At 30.5% G+C, this 19,594-nt stretch overlaps 8 protein-coding genes and 1 non-coding gene across 9 annotated transcripts, besides 3 other annotated features; 5 read left to right on the top strand and 4 right to left on the bottom strand.

Annotated features, from left to right (window-relative positions):
* Nucleotides 1-209: 209 nt before the first annotated feature.
* TVAGG3_0354340 (protein kinase a regulatory subunit binding) lies at nucleotides 210-2,408 on the bottom strand (the record flags this gene model as incomplete). The annotated part of the gene is made up of 1 exon (XM_001322291.1): nucleotides 210-2,408. The coding sequence occupies one exon, from the start codon at nucleotides 2,406-2,408 to the stop codon at nucleotides 210-212; it is 2,199 nt and encodes a 732-aa protein (XP_001322326.1).
* Nucleotides 2,409-2,912: 504 nt separating this feature from the next.
* On the bottom strand, nucleotides 2,913-3,605 carry TVAGG3_0354330 (uncharacterized protein; the record flags this gene model as incomplete). The annotated part of the gene is made up of 1 exon (XM_001322292.1): nucleotides 2,913-3,605. One exon carries the CDS (start codon nucleotides 3,603-3,605, stop codon nucleotides 2,913-2,915), a length of 693 nt encoding a protein of 230 aa, XP_001322327.1.
* Nucleotides 3,606-3,680: 75 nt separating this feature from the next.
* On the top strand, nucleotides 3,681-4,925 carry TVAGG3_0354320 (cell redox homeostasis; the record flags this gene model as incomplete). The annotated part of the gene is made up of 1 exon (XM_001322293.1): nucleotides 3,681-4,925. The coding sequence occupies one exon, from the start codon at nucleotides 3,681-3,683 to the stop codon at nucleotides 4,923-4,925; it is 1,245 nt and encodes a 414-aa protein (XP_001322328.1).
* Nucleotides 4,926-4,938: 13 nt separating this feature from the next.
* Nucleotides 4,939-4,975: a mobile genetic element.
* A 1,177-nt stretch (nucleotides 4,976-6,152) lies between these two features.
* Nucleotides 6,153-6,190: a mobile genetic element.
* Nucleotides 6,191-6,961: 771 nt separating this feature from the next.
* Nucleotides 6,962-8,057: a mobile genetic element.
* A 624-nt stretch (nucleotides 8,058-8,681) lies between these two features.
* TVAGG3_0354280 (phosphoprotein phosphatase protein) lies at nucleotides 8,682-9,928 on the top strand (the record flags this gene model as incomplete). Its single annotated transcript, XM_001322294.1, has 1 exon — nucleotides 8,698-9,276. One exon carries the CDS (start codon nucleotides 8,698-8,700, stop codon nucleotides 9,274-9,276), a length of 579 nt encoding a protein of 192 aa, XP_001322329.1.
* Nucleotides 9,929-10,642: 714 nt separating this feature from the next.
* Nucleotides 10,643-12,567, top strand: TVAGG3_0354270 (protein phosphatase regulator protein; the record flags this gene model as incomplete). Its single annotated transcript, XM_001322295.1, has 1 exon — nucleotides 10,648-12,069. The coding sequence occupies one exon, from the start codon at nucleotides 10,648-10,650 to the stop codon at nucleotides 12,067-12,069; it is 1,422 nt and encodes a 473-aa protein (XP_001322330.1).
* Nucleotides 12,568-12,971: 404 nt separating this feature from the next.
* TVAGG3_0354260 (bifunctional inhibitor/lipid-transfer protein/seed storage 2s albumin superfamily protein family) lies at nucleotides 12,972-14,342 on the top strand (the record flags this gene model as incomplete). The annotated part of the gene is made up of 1 exon (XM_001322296.1): nucleotides 13,064-14,305. The coding sequence occupies one exon, from the start codon at nucleotides 13,064-13,066 to the stop codon at nucleotides 14,303-14,305; it is 1,242 nt and encodes a 413-aa protein (XP_001322331.1).
* A 1,105-nt stretch (nucleotides 14,343-15,447) lies between these two features.
* On the top strand, nucleotides 15,448-17,010 carry TVAGG3_0354250 (ribonuclease inhibitor domain-containing protein; the record flags this gene model as incomplete). The annotated part of the gene is made up of 1 exon (XM_001322297.1): nucleotides 15,476-16,759. The coding sequence occupies one exon, from the start codon at nucleotides 15,476-15,478 to the stop codon at nucleotides 16,757-16,759; it is 1,284 nt and encodes a 427-aa protein (XP_001322332.1).
* A 336-nt stretch (nucleotides 17,011-17,346) lies between these two features.
* Nucleotides 17,347-18,825, bottom strand: TVAGG3_0354240 (uncharacterized protein; the record flags this gene model as incomplete). The annotated part of the gene is made up of 1 exon (XM_001322298.1): nucleotides 17,368-18,825. The coding sequence occupies one exon, from the start codon at nucleotides 18,823-18,825 to the stop codon at nucleotides 17,368-17,370; it is 1,458 nt and encodes a 485-aa protein (XP_001322333.1).
* Nucleotides 18,826-18,868: 43 nt separating this feature from the next.
* Nucleotides 18,869-18,943, bottom strand: TVAGG3_0354230. The gene has a single exon. It is a non-coding gene; the product is annotated as a tRNA-Met (tRNA).
* Between the last annotated feature and the right edge of the window lie 651 nt (nucleotides 18,944-19,594).

Raw genomic sequence — 19,594 nt, 5'->3', positions numbered from 1 at the left:
TGGAAATATATGTTTTAAATATTCATTCTTCATAAATTAGTTCTGTTTGAAGTGGAATTGCCATAGTCATGATCAACAATATAGAAACTTAAACAGACAATAATATATTATATACTTTACTCTATCTCTATTACAAACAATAATATAAAAATATAATATGATATAATATGTGTCCATTCCCCAGATTTGAGGAATGAACATTCTCAGATTTATAGCACTCTCATGATGTTCACTGAGAATGCACGAAAGGCAACTCTGCGGATATCGTTGTAATAAGGAACTTTTGAGCATCTCACTGCCAACTGATTTTCTGTTGGAGAAAATGAGTATGATTTGATTCTGATGGCTTTGATTGATGCGTACTTATCTGAGAAATAATCTGGTGAAACAAGTATCTGAGTGTCATTAAGTCTATGCAATTCAAATTCAGTTTGTCTTGGGCATTGATTAGTTGTGCCGAAATAGTAAACAGTAGGATGAATGGAGCTGAACGCGTTAACATATAAAGTTACGTGTTCATATATAGCAATGTCTTTGATGTTGTCACAAAGAGCAAATGCGTCAGGCATAATTACAGCTTCATCAAATATCTCAATTCTGCTGAGATTTGTACAATTCACGAATGCATTTCCATAAACAGTTGAACGTGAATTAATGGTTAAACTTTTGATGCCACATGAACAAAAAATAAAAGGACTAATAATAGTAATGGAACTAGGAATATAAATATAATCTATTGTGGTACAACCAGAGAAACAACCTTCCCCAATTGTTGTGGTCTTTGGTGGAAAATCTGCAAACTTCAATGTAAGACAGTTTGCAAAGCAACTAGGACCAACTGTTGTCAATGTTGGTGGGAAAATGACTTCTTTCAGTGAATGGCAGTCTTTGAATGCATTATCAGGAAGCGAAGTTAAGTCGAAACAACAAGAAAAATTAACTATTGGATTATTGTATTTAGTGCTCAGTATATCTCCGATCTGTTGGAGTGATGTGCATCCTTCGAAGCATGAAATTGGAAGAGTTTTGATCTTTGGCATTTCACCAATTTTCTTCAATGATACACACCTTAGGAAACAGTATTTATCAATGGAAGTAACTTGAGGCAGATCACCAATTTGTTCAAGGGAAGTACATCCTTGAAAACAATATTTATTAAAAGTAGTAACTTGAGGCATGTTGATAATTTGTTGAAGGGAAGTACAATCTTGGAAAACATTATCTGCTAAGGTCTTTAAAGATGAAAAATCATTGATTCTTTGGAGTTTGGTACACCCTTTAAATGCTTCCCTATCTATTGTTGAAAGTGAAGTATGTGATAGAAAAGTAACATTGACAAGATTTATACATCCTTCGAAAGCCTGACTTCCAATAGAAGAAATTGTACTTGGAATAATAACTTCGTTAATGCATTGATTATTTTTAAATGCCTGTCCAAGGATGCTTGTAACGCTTTTATCAAGAAATGTTGACTTGATTTCTACTGAAATGGGGCAATCTGGAGATACAAGTCCTTCAACAAATGATGAGTATCCGTTGCTAGTGTAGTTAATGTAATCAATGTATGTAATTCTTGCATATCCATCCCCTGCATGTCCTGTTGTCTTAGTCCCATCAGGATTTGTTATATCTTGCGATCCATCAATTGTTTGGGCACTGGTCAAATAGTATTTTGAGCCAATATTGTATCCATTAGGATGCTGACTTTGAGTTGATGATGTGTAGACATAACCGCTACCACCACTTCCTCCAGAGCTTGGACGATCATAAGCGTGTCCAGATACAATAAGTGTACCTCCGCCATACCACCCGCCGCCACCAGCTCCTATACATCCGTAATCACTTGTATTTCCTCCATAAAATTGCTGAAAGCGATATTCATTACTAGAATAAGAATTAGATCTTTGATCATCTTGTCCTGCTCCATAGCTACCACCTCCTCTTAGCCCGCCTCCATAGCCGCCGGACGTCTTATAACCCGTACCAGCACCGCCTCCGCCTTCAGCCACAATAATTCTATAACTTATTGAATCAGCTATAACCCTTATATCAGTCTCACCGCCACCACTATATCCGGGTTGGTGAATAGTACTATCATACCGATTACTGCCTCCATATGCAAAGCCTCCTCCATTAGAACCGCCTTCTGCTTTATAATAGTCATTAGGAGCTTTTCCCATTCCACCAACTCTGACAAAGAGAGTTGTTTCTTGCGATAGAGCTAGGTAGCCAATAGAATAGCCTCCTTTGCCGCCACAGTTATCGGAATTAGAACTGTAGCCACCACCCTGGGCACCCCAAACTTCAAGCTTATATAATCCAGGAGTGAGTTTTTGTGATTCTGGTCTCCCAGTATATTTAAAGTCATATTTAGCCTCAAAGAGAGCAAAAACAAAATAATACAACATTGGTAATGCAAGTGTACTTTTCGAGTTATGCTAGAGGATATTTAAACAAACATCAAAATAATATTTTCGATAAATCGTTAAATTCTTAGAATAGTGTTATATTTTCTATTGGATATATGTTATATTTGGTTTATGTTCATACTACTTTATAAAGGATAATGACTCAGGTCATTAGTAACAAAATCAAAAAAATAAAATATTTACCATCAAGATGTCATTGATATACTATGATTGGAGATTTGTGCTGTAATGGTGATCAGAGTATAAAGAGATAAGATAAAACTCATTCACAAATGATCGTATTTTGAAAATTTTTTCTTTTCGAAATGCGTTGCAAAACATACGTTTAACTGTATTCAAGGAAGCACGTCATGTTGTATTAATGGAAATTAGAAAAGCGAACAAAGTGTAAATTATTGATTTTAGCATGGGCATATTTACTGATCGCATTTAACAAGTATTTTTATACATTTTTTTGAATTATTATTTCCAAATTATAACATTTTAGTAAGTTGGAATATATCTAAAACCTTTGGTTGCCTTCCAATAGCTTTCTTGTTCCTTAATTGTCTGATTTCTCATTGAAGCAAGTAATTGATTTTGACGTTTGAGTGATTTCATTGAAACTTGCTGCGAATCATTTAACATCTTTTGTAATAGGGAGCAAACTTCCCTATTATGCCTTCTATTCATCTTTTCTTCCAAGCGGCGATACGTTTCTTTGCAAGCTTCGAGTCTAATTGGTAATTCTTGTTCTGTAATTGATATAGCTTCCTCTCTAATCTTTTTCGCTAATTCATAGTCGCCTGTTTTTCCAATTAAAATTGCTTTTTTCAATCTCTCGCGTGCTAATGGTATTGGACGATCTTTTTCTCTTTTGAGAGTTTGTTTTCTTTCTTCCTTTAACTGTTGTATTTCTTGAAGTTGTCTTTCTTTAAGTTCATTTAATAAATCTCTATAATGAAGCTGAATCGCTTTGGATTCTTCTTCTAATCGGCTTGATTCTCCAATAGATTTTAATTTTATCTTATCCTTTTGTCTCTGGATCCTAATAACGTCTGAAAAATCTGGTCGATACTTTTTAATATAATATTTTTTGATCTCCTCGTCAATCATTTGGGCACGCTCGAAATCAAGCTGCTCGTTTGCTTCCCTACGTTGCTTCTTTAAGCGTTTGATTTTGGCGCCTTTTTTCATTGTAAATTTACAACTATTCAATTATTTTTATTTATCATTTGAGGGGTTTACACCCGCACTCACATTTTTTCATAGATGTTTTTGTTTTTATGTTTCGGAAGGGTTTCATGTTCATTTAATTTGACACAAGAAAACTACACACAATACATGGAATCTCCAGATAGAAAACCAGTCCTTATCAAGTTCTGGGCAACATGGTGCAATCATTGCAAAGAATTTGCTCCGTATTGGGACGAATTTGTAGCTGAAGATCATGATTTCGATGTTGCTCAAGTTGAGTGCGCTAGCAATCCAGAAATATGCAAGAATTTCGGTAGAAATGGTTATCCAGCAGTTATGTGGTTCAATCCAGGCGACAAGAGAGGCGTTAAATGGGTTGTTGTCCATAACGTACGCCAGCTCGATAACTTCTGTTTGAAGATGAAGCATTTTCCGATCCGAATTATTACTTTAGATGATATTGACAGCATGAAGGAGGTTGTTGTTTCCACCAAATTCCTTCTTGTTACAAACAGCCAAGAATCACGCGAGTTCCAGCAATTGAAGGCCATCGCAGAAGACTATAAGCATTTTAGTACAGAATTTTACGCCATCATCACAGACAACTATACTACATCCCTTCAGGCATTTACCGCTAACTCCGCTGAGCAGATGTATTCAGGCGATTACTCAAATGAATCTTTGACAGAGTTCATTCATATGCATTTGTTCCCATTCCTTTCATATTACGTACCAGAAATTGCTCATTTCCACTACTACTACAACATGACCTCTCTTATTGTCTTCGCTCAGAAGAAATTCTCCAAGACAACAATAGAAACAGCTTCCAAGATTTCCAAGTATTTCCCAGCCCACGTAATTTCATGCAACAGAAATCCTTACATTTGCAGATACGTTTTCGTCGGTCCAAAGACTCGTTACATGATTTACGATCAAAGAAACTTCAAATACTGGATGCATGACGAAGGCGAACAGGAAACAGTATTAGAATGGGTTGATGATGTCCGTAACAACAGAATTCCTTATTCCGGACCAGGAAATGGAACATTCTCATTCGTATGGCAGAAGATCCATCATATTTATGCTGCGGAGTTGTTAGTTCCAATCCTTCTTGGCTTATCCATCCTCGGTATCATCGTAATTGTCATTCTTATCATTAAAATTATCAGATTATCCAAGAAGCAGAAAGAAATGCGCCAGGCAAGGCTTTTGAAGAAGCAACAGGCTGCTGCTGCTCAGAAGAAGGATGGCGAAGAGAAGAAGGACGAAAAAGAAAAGAAATCTGACGAAGGTGAGCCAACAAAGCTCAAAGAAGATTAAATTATCATAAATGTAATAAACAGAAATTCATCAAAAGTGACAGCTCTCAATTTTTTGACATTTGTAAATTCTAAATTGAATGAGAAAAATGAAATAATACTAAGCATAATACAATATTCTAGATTTAATTATAATTAGGAAAAAGTTAGTTTTGAGAGTACTTTTCATAGGCATATAGAATGAAATCTTCTGAAAAATAATATCACATAAACTCATATTATTTTCTAATATATAACTATTTTATATAAAAATCAAATTCAAGGATCTTAAAAGCGAATGATAAACCTCAAAATTTACGAATATAATGAGTGGGAATATAATGCTTATCTATCATAAAACCATATGAAATATCAATTTTTGCTTTACGCCTAATTTTTGACGACAATTAGCAAAAAATGTTAAATGTTAACACTCAGTCCATTTGAATATGAAAAATAAAATTGACTTTGATTAAATGTTTTTATTTATCATGCAATTCTTCTTGCGACCAAGATTTGAATAAAAGTTCAAAAAATAAGATAGCTTAAAAAATAATATACGGTAGTGTTTACTAATAGATGAATAGTATATAAATTCTATTAAAATGGATTTGATCCAAAAAAATATATAAAATTTGATCATAAATAAAATCGTTTGAAATTACTTCTTCATTTAAATTATAACAATTATTTTTGGTTTTATATTTTTTTGGATCAAATCCATTTTAATAGAATTTATATACTATTCATCTATTAGTAAACACTACCGTATATTATTTTTTAAGCTATCTTATTTTTTGAACTTTTATTCAAATCTTTGGTCGCAAGAAGAATTGCATGATAAATAAAAACATTTAATCAAAGTCAATTTTATTTTTCATATTCAAATGGACTGAGTGTTAACATTTAACATTTTTTGCTAATTGTCGTCAAAAATTAGGCGTAAAGCAAAAATTGATATTTCATATGGTTTTATGATAGATAAGCATTATATTCCCACTCATTATATTCGTAAATTTTGAGGTTTATCATTCGCTTTTAAGATCCTTGAATTTGATTTTTATATAAAATAGTTATATATTAGAAAATAATATGAGTTTATGTGATATTATTTTTCAGAAGATTTTGTGTTCTTCTTCAAAATTTTATTTTTTTATTAAAAAGAATCTTTACAAAATATACATTTACTTTAATTAATATTTAAAAACGTGCTCTATCAAAAGTTCCAAAAATTCAATATTTTAGCTTTTCTGAGGTGTCACTTTTGATGAATTTCTGTTTACAACATAAACACATTAATCATAGAAAAATGTTTTTCCTTTTTTACATTTTTATGAAAAACACAAAATAATTTAATAAATTTTGGTTTAAAATACCAATAATGAATAAAAATCATGTCAAATGTAAACGCAATTAAAGTGTAGAACCTTACATGAAGTCGAAGCAATCAATAATCCGGTAAAATATTATAATTGATTAAATTTTACAGGAAATAGCGATGTTTGCCTTATTGTTTAATGAAAATCTCATTATATTTGCTTAATGAAGCATAATGCATCACAGTCATTGGCATTATATATGTTTACAAAACAATGTAAGATTTTCTTGTTTTTTGATCAGAGTTCGCATTTCCTATTATAATTATTATGCTTATTATAATGATAAATGAGTTTTAATTGTCTAATAGACCGTGAGTATACAATTCAAATTGGAAAGAGTTTTTGATAGTATGAAACGAACACAGCTGATATAGATGCACATACATCATGCAACTGAATAGCGTAAACAATACAGGAATATAGATTAAATGATGGGCTCAAATCAATTTGAAAACTTTCCCGATAATTGATGCTATTTTTTGATGATATAAGCTTTAGAACACTATTTTCATTATATTGTTAATAATACATTTGAGAAATATCGAATGAAATCTAATCCTCCAGAAAAATAAAATAATAATTATTAACATCCATAGAAACAAACTGTTTATCACATACCCTATACATATTATGATAATTTTTAATGATTTGAATAACAATTACATTTGTAAATTTTAAGGGTCCACTGTAAGGCCAAATAAGGTCTATCGTCGTCCCAAAAATATTGCTCGAGATGGTGTTTTACTAAGGCCCAAAACTTAAAAAAACACAAAAAAATTAACTTTACTCTTTTGAGATCCTTATCAGATGTGCAACAATTTGATGCAGTATCGCAGTTCAAATCTGATTTTTTAATGTAGATGTACTCTAACATCCTTTAAAAAATGCAAAATGATATTAATTAAGCTTTTCATTTCTGTATCATACACGAAACAAAATCGTTCATTATACTAAAATTTATCAAAGTTTGATTAATGAAAAAATAATATCTAAATTTTTACATTGAGTCGGCTATTGATATGGTTAATATTAAATCTTGTAAAAATTGGCATTATCCAGAATAATACCCACTAAAATACACAATTTTTTTAAAAAAAATTTTATCAATTGTTATGGTATATCTTTATGATAATGAATAAAATGCTTATTTTTCATAAGTAAATACATAATTTATGCTTAAACACAAAAAATAACACGAAAATTTTTGGCCAACATATCTAAACTAAGGATAATGGTTTGAATATATAAACAATAATACTTTGTCCAGGGAATTAAATTTGTGCTATCCAATTGTCAATTCTTTGAATTTTTTTTAAATGCAAGATATCCCGGCATTAGCCTCAATAAATATATATATTATGCATCATAATATTAGTTTGTAATGGCATTAAAGCGAAATTCCTAATTTCTTCTCAATTAAATTCCTTGAAAAACATTGGAATTAATGATTGGAAATAGGTCAAAAAAATTCCTAATATAAAACTTATACTTAAGATAAAATTAAAATTCGAAAATATCTATTTTTCAAAACACGCATCCAAAAGCGAAAAAATTCGAAAAAATCATGTTCTTATAAAACTCACTGATTTTGCAATTTTTATGAGATTTGAAGTGATAGAATATATTACCATCTTATTAAAACATATGCTTCATTGTTGTATTCACATAATATTAATCAGAACACTAGGAAAAGTGGATTTTCGAAAGATGACGATAACGATTATTTGCAAATTGCCTCTCAATTTTGAGAGACTTTCAATTTTTACAGTGGACCCTTAAATATCAATATTTATCAAGTTTTGTTTTGGATATATATATAAATCTGTTTATATAGTGTATTCCATCAAACTCAGAAGATCATAAGAACAACAAAATTCACCAAATTGATGGAATTATTTTCTTGATACAAAAATGATGAGCTATAGTACCTCATTAATTAGAGATGATGACCAATCAACAAAGGAAAAAATTTTGACCATTCTGAAAAAAAGAGTGTGTGATTTTGCTCTGAATTATTTTTCCATGAAACAAGATCATTTTTATACATTCTTTATAATATGCATAATGATAAAAAGTCGAAATTCAGTGTCATCCTTTGAAAATTGAATTTGAATGATGTCAAAAACTATGGAATTTGTTCATCAATATTTTTATGAGATTTTAAAACATCGTAATAATTTCGAGCTGTAATTGCATTTTAATAATCAAACTGATAGTCGGAAAAAAATAAAAAAAATTCAATGAAAATTATCAATTCGAAGGAATGAAAATCTTCATGTATTAATGATTTGCTATATGTTTGTATTTATTATCCCTAATTCAACCGCAAAATGCATTCAATTTGAAACCAATGAAGTTGCTCGTAAAGTTAAGAAAATTTTATCAATTTTGCCAAAAGATTTAGATCAAAAATTCATGCAGTCATCCGAAGCAATTGACACTGAACCAAAAACCATTTCTCCCGTTCCCGAGGGGCGTCCTGTACTTGTATTAGATCTTGATGAAACATGCATTTATTCTACACCAGCTAAACCAGAAAAACAACAAAATTTTCCAATCAGAATTAAGAGAAGGAATGTTTTTATTCAAGTAAGACCAGGAATGCAAGAGTGTATTCGCAGATTATCCGAAAAATATGAAATTTTCTTTTACACAGCATCGACTAAAATATATGCCAACAAAGTTATCGACGCCATTGCTCCATTTGTTGATAATGAACATCGTTTCTTTGTTTCTCGCGATCAATTGAAAGATTTAACTCTTATTAATCGTCCACTTGGAAAAGTCCTTCTTTTGGACAACTCTGCATGCAGTGCTCAGAAAAATAACTTACTTCTCATAAAAACATGGATCGGCGATCCAAACGATAACGCATTTACAAATGAAGTCATGCCACTCCTCGACAATCTTGTTAAGGAGAGTGACATTCCATCTGCTTGCCGTAACCTTGTATCTTCAAGAAGATATCCATCCTTATACGTAATTAGAAGCTGAGATATTTTGTTTTTTCCTTTGTTTTTGTTGCATTTCTTATTTATATCTCGATAATATCTTTTTAGCCTGTAGGTAAACTGTTTGTATCTTTTATCCGATTTTAAATTCTGACATATTTTTTTTCGACTTTGTTGTGAGGCGATTGCAACATAATGCCAAAAAATATCAGCATTGATACTGACTGGATACTATCCATATCATTAGCAAGGCCCAATTCAATAGCTGATTCCCAATAATTGATTGATCACCAACAAATAGTCATTTCAGAATAAAATACGATATTCAATAACTATATATTTTATGTAAAAAATACAGCCTTATATTGTTGGCAATTTAGGCAAAATCAATGACAAGATCCTACACTAATGTCCATTTTTCAAATGATTATTGACTCAAAAGTTTAATAATTCGATTGTAAATGTATATTAATATCATTTTATTGTATGATGTTAAAATGAAACTTATTTCATCACTTTGGATTTAGAGAATTACTTTTCATACTGATTTTTTATAACAAATATAGTTTAACCAAAAGTTAAATAGCATATACTTTTGAGATGAATCTTGAACTACCAGGAAATTATAAGGATATTAATTTTTCTCAAATTATCAATTGATTTTTGAGGTAAAAATATAGTACTTCAAACTAGAGATAATTATATAACACATTTATAATTCCAAAATTTTTTTAAATTTCTTTTTTTAATAGAAAATTTGTATTTTTTCTATTCGTTTTTAAAATTTTGAATTTTTTTTGGATATATTTTTATGTAAATCAAACAAATTTACATTGATATTGATAATAAGATAGGCTATTTATTTCAAATTCTTTTACAAATTTTGCCGAATTACGTATTTTTCACTTTTATCTGGAATTATTTTGTAAACGAAGGCATATTTGATGTTCCTCTAAGTGATATTCTACTTAACCAATCCAATAATATCAAACGATCGCTATAACAAACATTATTATCAATATTTTGAATCAATATTAAGTTAATAATCTTTATGTCTCTATCTAAATGATTAACCGACTACTGTAATAAATTTTATTAAAGCATGTATGTTATAATTAATATAGATGAGCATGTTTTTTTGAGAGTATTAGGTAAATTTTCTAATTTCAAATATAATTATCGAGTTTTGTCATTGATTTCAAGCATATAAGTCACTTAAAACATTATTAATATATATTCAGCATCAAAAACAAATTTCCATGGAGTTGATTTTCTTATTCCTAATTTTAGGTAAATATTACATGTTATTAGGTTCTTATCAGAATATTATATTTGCTCAAATATTCAATGAAATTTTCAATTTCAATTGAAAAAAATTTTATAACAACAAAATTTTTTTTATATAAAATCATAAATGAACAAAATTACTAAACCGAATGTTAATAAACTAACAAGATTTAACTCTAAGCCACCAACTAGACCTCCAAGGAGAGTTATTCCCAAAGCCGAACTCGGTCTTACTGTTGATCTGACTTTCAATTGGTCTCGAAAATTTGGTCATCGTGATGGAGATTTAGTTATCAAAGGTAGCAAATCATTTGAAGAGATGCCACAAAATGAATACGCTAAGCTATTTTTGCATAAATGCAAGGAGTGTTCAAAATTGTGCGATTTTTCTGATGCAAACATTGATGGAAAAGCAAAAGTTACAAAATCAATTCTCTTGAAACATCTCACACAATGCTTTTCCATGGTTGGGTTTATGAAAATCCTCACTGCAGAAATGATGACAGAATTCTACAAGATGGTTTCTACAAATCTGTTTCGTGCCTTACCACGATATCCAGAAGCAGTTCCTGTCGATGCTAAAGTGTCTTTCTATGATAATTCGTGGCCACATTTATCTTTAGTTTATCAAGTCCTTAATGCATCTCTTTCCTCTCATTTTGCAGCAAACATTACACCTACATTCATTTACAAGATAATCTCTAATGGATTGTCAATTGATCCATCCGAAAGAGTCGCGGTAAGAGATTTTCTTCATTCTTACTATTCTCGCTTCATGGGCCAACGTGTCATGATCAGAACTGACATATTTGGCTTATTCTCCATGGGCCAGGCTTCGCTAGAGCTCTTAGATTTCTTCTCAAGCATTGTTCAGGGATTTAATCCTCCTTTGAAGGCAGACCATGTTAAATTCTTTAACCAAGCTTTACTTCCGTTATATACATACTCAGAATTGAATCGTTATAGCAAAGCATTGACTTCTTGCGTTTGCAAATTCTGCGAGAAGAATTTCAACTTAATATCAGTAGCATTCGACTATTTATACAAACACTGGCCTCTACAAGACTCAAAGAAGCAAAAGATTTACATTGACTCCGTAAAAATCATCTTATTTTCTTTCGACAAATTCAGCGACACTTCTCTCAGGAGAGCCTTCGCAATTCTTGCAGAAGGAGTTAGAAGTGACAACGTCGACGTCGCAGAAATAGCTCTTGATACTTTATTGGCAGAAAATTTAGTTCTCGTTTACAAACAGAATCCACGCCTTATTTTTACAACAATATTCGAAAAACTCTACAAATCAGCCAAATCTCACTGGGATGAGGACATTAAAACGGATTCAATCGCTGCATTACAAATTTTAAGCGAAATTGATCCGAATATCTTTGGTGAACTGAACAACGCTCATAAAGATAAGAAGAATACAAAGAAGGCACCAGTTAAAGAAGCTTCCGCATTGAAAACAAACTGGATGCAAGTTTTTAATCTCGCAAAGAAGAACGACCAAGCAATTAAGACTCTCCGCCTCGATACAGCTGTTATTCAATAAATATGTTTATTTTATTTGTTTGAAATGTAAAAAATATGAGATGTTTTTTTTTTTCATTTATTTCTGACTAATGTTTTGAAAATCCTAAATGAAATGATCTGTACATAATAGATTGCAAGTATTACATAAATAGATTTTAAAATTTTGGAGAGAAACAGGGTTGAAGAGCAAAGCGATAATTTTAGAAGATTTTCCGATCACGTTTACATATGATATCGACTTTCTATACTTTGTATCTTTCATTCGACTGTTAATGACCCAAAAGACGAAAAATTTTTTGATTCCACCTTAATTCTTTTAATATTATTTGATTTTTCCAATACGATTGCATAGAAATTCCAAGAAATTGCTTTTTCACAAATGTTGCTTCTGCTTCAGATGAAATTGAATATGAACTTATAAAAATATTTAATGAGAATCAATCCCGGCTCACTAAATTGATAATTGTTGACAAAATTTAATATAGGTATCATTAATTTATCAAAAACAATATATTTTATAACAAAATGCAATATATTTTATATAAAAATGAAATAAATATAATTCTCAAATGTGTTTCTTTGATTTATGACTAATAGTATTTGTTAATATTGTTTAATCCAATTTTTCTATTCCGGAATAACATTTACCGATATATTCATCAAATCATTTGAAGTCTCCATTTATGACAATAGTTATTCTATCCATTTGAACGAATCCAGACAAATCCTTACAGTTGGAAAGATATCGATTTTCTTTCAAAATATTCAAATTGAAAAAGTGCTTTTCTATGAGTTGTTAATTGAAATGAGACCACAATTCTTAAGCAAATAATGCAAAAAAGAACGAAAATCAGATCTATTTGAATGAGAATTGAATTAACTTTCAAAAGTGGAAGAAATTTTTAAAATTTGAAATACTAATTGAATTTCTGGTTAAAGTGTTCAATGGAATGCTTTACTTTCTTTTCGGGCTTTACTCAATCGGGATGGAATCAGGGAATCAGAATAGATACATGGGTTTAAAGGAACAGGATAATTCGCAATACACAACTTACGATTGCTTTTTTTCCAATTTTATTCATCCTTCAGTATATATAAATAATAATGCTATTACAGAGCCAATCAATTTGACTAAATGTACCTTCATTAATTTCAACATCTCTTCAAATGAGGCAGCTGGTGCCGTTTATATTACAGCCGGGATCAATTTATCCACTTCATTTATTATAGGAGAAAAGCTGTATTGTGGTATTATAGAAAAGGACGTAGGCATTTATGGACAGTTTGAATCTATCGATTCGGTTAATTTGAACTTTACATGCCTCATCGACAGTGGAAAAGGGAATGTCGGAACTAAAGGAATGAATTATCTTATTTCCAAACAAGTTAATTATGATAATGTGAATGTCACAAATATTAAAAGCGGTTATAGATCTCTTTATTTTTCCACATATCGTGGTACTTTCATAGGTTCAACATTGATATATTGTAATTTTTGCAATTTGACAGGTGGATCCATGATAACTAGCTATATAAGCCATAATTTTCAATATTGCAACTTAATCGATAACACTGGGGCAATTACCTCGAATCAACAACGGCGTTATGAATTTAGGAATTGTAATTTAGTCGCCCCAGATAACATGAGAGCTCATTCAATAGAAAATAGTGATAATCATGCAATAGGTTGCTATATAAATGAAGTTTTTTATAATAGAATTAATGGAGGTATTGAAATAATAAATTCACAAAACACATCCGTGGAATTTACATTTGTAGTTTTTGATCCTAATCAATTCAAAACAGCACCTCCAGTTACACCTCATATTACACCATTTCTGACAAATGAAATAACACCACGCCAAACTCCATTTGTTACTAATGATGCCACACCTGCTTTAACACCATTTATAACTATAGATAAAACTCCATTCCAAACGCCAATTTTAACAAATGCAATCACTCCTCATCAAACTCCATTTATCACCAATGAGATTACACCTGTTTTAACACCAATTGGTACTGAAGCAATAACCCCAAATTATACTCCTCAATTAACTCCATTTAGTACTATTGAAAAAACACCGCATATTACTCCATTTATGACTGAAGAAACAACTCCATATAAAACTCCATATCAAACTGCATCTGCAACAGCTGCCCCTGTAATAACTGAACCTATAAATGGCCCATACCTAGGCGCTAATGGAAATTATGGACATCTAAAGAGACAATATAGATATAGTGTCCATTAGTTTATATTATTATTTTGTTTGTTGTAAATTTAAATCATGTAATATAATAGAGCTCAGAATATATTAATAAGTATGATATACATTGAACAAAATATTCGATAATTAAGAAAACTTAATTTTTCTTAATATAGCCATGTCCATTAAATTCGAGATAGATCAAAAATTATCCTTGGATTACTGACTTGATCAGTCCTTTACTATACCATTATCAACTTTAAATAATAATAATATGTTCAATTGCCCACACTATTCAAATGAGCCCAGAACATTTGCTTTCTTGAATGACCACTTTTATGGCCATAAAGAAGAAGGAAAGCCAAAATAAATGCTTTCCCATAATGTTTGTGATTAGATATGGGATTGCTGCAATGAATATGATGAATTTGATAATCTACAAGCTATATACAACAAAGTTTGTTCAGTAGAATCACGTGAAACAATTTACACAAAGATTCGTGCCTACCTTCTTCTCATAAAAGAATGTGCCATTCGTATTCTGTTAATCTACCATGAAGATGAGTTCAAGTACTACATTCACAGGCAACATCTTAATTCTTGTAATATGCAAGTTACAAACACAGGAGCACCTTGATATGGAACAGTTATTGAGGAATTCAAGAGAACCAAAGCAACAGAGAGAACAATGCTCTGCGTAGGCAGCAAAACATATCCGATTGTACTAACACGATTTCAATTTACTCTTTTTTGAGATATTGCAAATCTGACACAACAACATTTTGGATGCTGATATATAAGTCCATCTATTTTATAATTTAGTAGTTCAATTTTATTCAATTTTTTAAAACTGCAATCTAGAAGATTTAAATAATACGATATTCATATACCATTGAAATATTTATAATTTATATGCATAATTCAGAAAGATAAGTGAAAAATAATTTTCGAATTTATTCCTGCAGATTATGATATACGATAATGGAAAAAACAACGACTAACCATTAGTTTTATGACATTGCTCCTATGTAGCTATTGGTTTCCATACCTTTCGACTATAATGAATGAATTCAATGTTTTGTTGCGTCGAATATCAATTGATTATGAATAAATTGTATTAAATTGATATGCATGTTCATATAATAAGGAAAACAAATTAAGATTATGCCAAAAATCTTAATTCGCGAGAAATCATCATGGTCATAAAACTTCTAAATGGCTAACAAGATGAAAATTGCATATGCAATGTATGACAGGATTGACATTTTATCAAAATATAATATAGGTACAAGGAATATATTGAGCCAATCTGATGGTCAGCAATTTACATATATAGATTATAATACAAGCTGCATTCAGGTTGGTGATGGTAAAAATCCATGCATTTCGGCAACATTAACAGGAACTTTTGAAGTTCCACCGCAAGTTAATTCAAAGGATGTAGTCTCAATCGGTGATTATGCGTTCAAAAACAGCAAAATTAGTAATATTAAACTCCCTGATACTATTCTATATATTGGAAGTTATGCATTCCTAGGTTCTAATATAACAGAATTCATTTGCCCAAAAAATGTAATTCAAATTAAAGACCAAGCTTTTGCATGGTGCGAATGCAGATTTGCTGATTTTAGCCAAGCAAAATTGCTGAGTTTTATTGGTTCTTATCATTTTAGCGGATCTAATATTACTAGTATTTTATTACCAGATTCTTTGCATACTATTTCTGTCCATATGTTTTTTTCATCAAAACTTAAAAGTGTTACAATTCCGAAGTCTTGTAAGGAAATTTTAAGCGGAGCATTTATCTGTTGCGCTTATTTAGAAACATTTAAATCCGAGAGCCCAGATTTTTGCGTTCATAATAACATTCTCTACAGTAAAGATTACAAAACTTTAGTTGCTTATCCTAGTAATTGTTACATTGACATTCTTCCTACAGTTAAGTATGTTTCAAGCGCAAGAGGTTTTTCTGGTTCTTCTCTTATCAATTTTACATTAAATGTTAAAATCATTTCATTTTCAAGTCATTCATTTCGATATTGCCCATATCTAGAATATGTTGACATAAGCTGCTCAAAAGCAGTTTCTATTGAAAACGCCATATTTCATGATTCCAATAAATTGAAAACTTTGATTTTGCCTCCTTTATTAACAAATATTGGTGTTTATGCTTTCTGTTATACAAATATAACAGAATTAGTTATCCCTCCGGGAGTACGCACTATAGCATCAAGTGCATTTGATGATACAAATATTACCGACATTTTTTATTGTGGAACTAATACTTTTGACACTATTTCCTTTGATAGAAATAACGTTAATGTACATGTTTCAGACTCTTTCCCAAAAAGTTCCACAAAATTTTTAGGTTGTGAAATTGTCGACAGAACTTATACATGCCAAGATTATATCTGTAGTAATTTCGTAGATCAATCATTTATGGATTGCCCTACAATGAATTTATGCTTCTATAATCACTTTTATTTTAATATTTTATAATATTCAGTTATGATAGTAATGTAAAATTATAATTTGATTAAAAACATAGATTTGCGAAGCATAGTATAACATTGAATTCTAGTTTGAAGATTTGAATGATCTAAAATTTCTTCTTGTGATGCTTGTAGTATCATTTGATTGACTTTAAATATTAAATATACCCAACAAACAAACTTCTAATGATTTAGATCATATAATAAAAAGGAGAAATTTGCACAATAAACACAATTTAATATTACCAAATGCAAGTTTTGATATCTTGCTATCTTCCAATTGCATTGAATATATTGATCAGATATTGCAACTTCAAATAATGCTTATATTGAGCAAATATAATATTTAAATGGGCAAATAATGCACATTTTCAAAATAAAATAAACATTTTTGAGCTTTTATGCACTTGAATTAAAGGATAGCATTTAAGAGAAAAGATTCTTAAATACCAATTTCCCACATTAATATATAATTAAGATCATTATAAATGAAAGAATTGCCAATATTAGCTCTTCAATAAGAGAATGTTATGAAATATCATCTTCTTAACAATAAATCAATATAAAAACTTTATTTATTTCAAAAAACAAACAAACAAAACTATATTTATTTTACTATTCTTTGATATTGAGTATATAACTTACAATACCTTCCATGTGCTGCATTGCGAATTTCCTGTGCACACTCTCTGTTTCGAAATCCTCAAACGATGCAGAAAACTTGAAACACTCAAGAATTTCATCAACTCCAAATGAAAAAGTTATTACAAGCAAAAGAGAGAACAATTGATCGAAATCTAGATCAGTAACAGATGGATCCATCTTCTTAACAATCCTTCCTATTCTTTCTATCGATTCCCAGAAGAAATCAGCGATGTTGAAAGGATCTGTTTCAATTAAAATCAAAAACAGGTCTTCGCTGACAATTCTGAACGGCCAATCCGTGGAATTAAGGACACGAAGCTCCATAGAGGCAAATGGCTCAGAAATATAAGGGGCATTAAAAGATTTTGGAGTTCTTGAGAAAACATTGGGGAAATGGAGCTGCGGAGTATCAGAGAATGGAAACATGATCTGTTCCCATGCAGTATTGAATAGAAATGTTCGAATTTCCGGATAAAATTTTTTGTTATTCGTAATTGCGTGAATAATAACATCTACATCGCTGTAATCCATTTCGTTAAGGTGTTGCTTGAATCTGGTAAGTATTTGGTAATATCTTGATTGAGGATTTTCAAAATGACGCATCCAGTCTTTATCTTCGACGGGAGAACTAGTTGATATCATCTTATCTAAGGCTGATATGATTCTAGTGTATTTATTTGTCGCAGGTTGAGTAAAAATATAATTCTTTCTAAAACCTTTAAAATCGAATTTAATGATCAAATTCTTGGCTATATCAGCGAAGTCTTGTATTTGCGCAATTCTTCTAATATTTCCTTGGCAAACTCTGGCTTCTGTTTGACTTTGTTTGATTTGATATCGAAGTTTAAGAATTGGGAGCATAGCAATGATCCTGTTCTGATTTATTTGTAGAGAAGTAACGTTTACTACTTTTGCTGATTCGTTTTTGATTTGATCAATTAAATTTTGCGTTTTTTGGAGACAATCCTTTAAAGTAATGAGACATGACTCTAAATTCTTTTGTAATTTCTTGCATATATGGTCTGCGATGTCTGTAGTTGATAAAGGTGTCTTGGCAAACTTGAAAAATGAAGTTAAATCATTTTGTGGTATTTCTCCGTTTTCATCGGGAAGACCTTGATCTTTATGATATAAATGTTGTGGTTGTGGTGCTACACCGAAAGAACTCTTTCGTTTAATCCTTCTTTTTTGTTTTCCGTTCGGAGAAGGAGGTAAACAGAAGAAATCATCATTTGTTTGCAAGTTCTTTTGCATAGACTGCCAGAGGGGCTTATTTAATCCATTAGAAACTGAAATTGATTTAGATAAAGTTGGATTTTCAAGATTTTCAACACGACGAGCTACAGCCGGATGAGAAACAGGTTTCAGTTCAATGTTATCTGGTATTTTAATAATATTTTCCCCAAGAGGCGAAGGAGATTCTGTCATAAAAAATTTTACAAAAGTAAATTGAATAAAATATTGCAAAAAAGAGCGATGACTGGACTCGAACCAGCGACCTTAAGGTTATGAGCCTTACGAACTAAACCAACTGTTCCACATCGCTTCTTCGAAAGCATGTAATCTTTTAAATACAATTGTAATACTTATCATTGAATTTATGATTTTTGATGATTTTCTAGATAAATATTAATTTGAAAGTCGGAGAATAACATAGTCCAGTTCAACATCCTGATTCAGTTTATCTCTCAATTTAAACTATTATTATTCTTTCGTAATTAATAATTTTTTTATTGAATTTTATTATCATTTATTTCCATATCGCGCTCACTTTCCTTAATACGTCCTACGAATTTCTAAATATCAATTCATTTATTGGGATATATCTTTAATTAATCAGGAAATTGAAATCAATCAATATATTGATATTTTATTCATAATTTAATCTGTAACCTATACACACATATACACAAAGGCATTTTTCTTGATTTTATGCAATATTATTCCAAAATTCATCATTTCCATTGAAAGTATTTTTGAATAGTCCCCTCAAAATTTTACATTTTGAATGTGATCCAAAATTTTGAAAAGAATTATTTTTTAACAGTAATCCAAACTATTTAATTCATTGAAAAACCTGATACATGCTCTTATCTGACATACTATAGGGGATCGTAGGGTCATTTCATGATTGCTATGCCTGACAAATGTTCAGACACAGAAAATGATATGAAAAAGATAGTAAAAAGATCTAAAT

This window comes from Trichomonas vaginalis, chromosome V, assembly GCF_026262505.1.
Source record: "Trichomonas vaginalis G3 chromosome V, whole genome shotgun sequence".
Taxonomy (NCBI): Eukaryota; Parabasalia; order Trichomonadida; family Trichomonadidae; genus Trichomonas; species Trichomonas vaginalis.
Note: the sequence above shows the minus strand (reverse complement) of the source record. Positions and strands in the feature narration are given on the sequence as shown.